This window comes from Odocoileus virginianus, chromosome 1 (genome assembly GCF_023699985.2).
Source record: "Odocoileus virginianus isolate 20LAN1187 ecotype Illinois chromosome 1, Ovbor_1.2, whole genome shotgun sequence".
NCBI classification, from domain to species: Eukaryota; Metazoa; Chordata; class Mammalia; order Artiodactyla; family Cervidae; genus Odocoileus; species Odocoileus virginianus.
In genome coordinates, this window is record NC_069674.1 from 11,509,679 (window position 1) to 11,511,654 (window position 1,976).

At 42.6% G+C, this 1,976-nt stretch overlaps 1 protein-coding gene across 1 annotated transcript; it reads right to left on the reverse strand.

Annotated features, from left to right (window-relative positions):
- Window positions 1–765: 765 nt before the first annotated feature.
- On the reverse strand, window positions 766–1,698 carry LOC110150202 (olfactory receptor 2A2-like). Its single transcript, XM_020913101.2, has one exon. The coding sequence runs from the start codon at window positions 1,696–1,698 to the stop codon at window positions 766–768; it is 933 nt and encodes a 310-aa protein (XP_020768760.2).
- Window positions 1,699–1,976: the final 278 nt, after the last annotated feature.

Here is a 1,976-nt window from a genome sequence, read left to right on the forward strand (position 1 = left end):
CTACCTACAGGAGTTTGCTCAGATTCACACCCAGAGTCAGTGATGCTATCTAACCATCACACCCTCTGCTGCCCTAATCAGACACCTCATCAAAGAAGATGTACAGATGGCCAGGAAGCAACTGCAAGGAAACTCAATATCACACATTAACAAGGAGTTTTATGTTGAGACAAAAATGAGATACCAGTGCAGCCCTCTGAGAATTTTGAAAATCCAAAGTATCTATATATCTTTAAAAAGTTTTGATCCTTGCAGGTTTTCTCAGGGATCCTAACCAGGAGTCCAAACTGCTACTCCCATCAGTGCTTCAGAAAGATAACTAACAAACTCTCAGGTCACTCCCTGAAAAGCTAAAAGGAGTCTGAATGATCCATTCTTCTTTTTCCCATTGAGGGAGAGCTGGGAGGTGGAGATTTTCTCCTATTCCTACACACTGTCATGGAAGGGAAGTAGATATGGAGGATACAATACCATAAATTTGCCTGAACACTTATTGTATCTCTTCTTGGCATTGTGCTTTACTGGGGTGCAGCACTCTATCATCCAACGTCTGGTATTTTCACAAAGGAAATTAGGTCTGTATGTTCTTGTCTCCATGGAGGAATGGAGGCTTAGGGATTCCTATTCTTCCATCATGCTGATGTTACTCTGGACTAAAGCTCATCTTTAGATCATGTCTCTTTCTGGGGAATTTTAAGTTTTCTTGCACTAGCAATCACATCTCTGAAGGGGAAGAAATGCACTGAACCAAAACTGAATACTCCTTTATATTGTCCTGTTTTTCTGCAATACTCTGTGGAAGGCAGCCTTCACTTGAGCATTCCTTACACTGTAGACAAGAGGGTTCAGCAATGGGTTGAAAAGAGTGTAAAACAGGAAAAGGATCTTCAGGTGTTCTTCTCGTTGACTGTTGTCAGGGACCATGTAAACGATCATGGCTATGCCAAAGTAGAACCCAACCACACAGAGGTGGGAGGAGCAGGTGGAGAAGGCTTTCTTGCGGCCCTCCTTTGACTGGGTCTTCAGGATGGCCCAGAGGATACGCATATAGGAGACCAACATCAGGGCAAGAGGCCCAACTAAGATAAGAACGCCATCAGCAAAGAGGAATATTTCATTGATCCAGATGTCACCACAGGCCAATTTGAGGACAGAGCGAATGTCACAGAGGAAGTGGTTCACCTTCTGGGGGCCACAGAAGGGTAATCTTAACAAAAGAATTACTTGGACCAGGGCCAGGGCAAATCCACATGCCCAGCAAGCAATGGCCAGGATGGAGCATACTCTCCAGTTCATGATGACCATGTACTGGAGGGGATGGCAGATCGCCACATACCTGTCATAGGACATCGCCAACAAAATGAGGCACTCTATAGATCCAAAAGTCAAATTGAAAAGCATCTGCACAGTGCAAGGGTCAAAGGAGATGTTTTTTGTATGTTTCACTAGGTTTTCCAGCAAGGTGGGCAAATTGCTGGAAGGAAAGGATATATCGATGATGGCCAAGTGGGAAAGGAAGAAATACATGGGGGTGTGCAGTCTGGAGTCAAGGCAAATGAGTCCTAAGATCATGCCATTTGCCAGCAGGTTGCAGATATATAACAGGGAGAAGATACCAAAGAGGAGCAATTCCATGTTTTTGCTGAGCTGAAATCCCACCAGGATGAATTCTGAGATCTGTGACTGGTTGCCCTCCATTGAAAATTACAGTTTGCAAAGGACTGAAGTGTGATGGGAAAGTCAGAGCTGATAGCAATGAAAGTAGGAGTTATTTACATGAAGTAAATTCAGAGGAAGCTTGTGTTGGCCCTACCTCCTTGAGGATTTTTTCTTCAAAATTTCTTTGCCTTTTTGTTTTCTTACTTTTTATTGTGAACTAATTCAAATTTACAGATAAGTGTTAGGGATTATAAACCATACTAGTATATAATATATAGGTTTCACTAATTTTTCTTCATTTTTTGGCTTATCACTTA

What these genes read in the sequence shown, in the direction of transcription:
- LOC110150202 (XM_020913101.2), bottom strand. Translation starts at nt 1,698, where the DNA reads ATGGAGGGCAACCAGTCACAGATCTCAGAATTCATCCTGGTGGGATTT.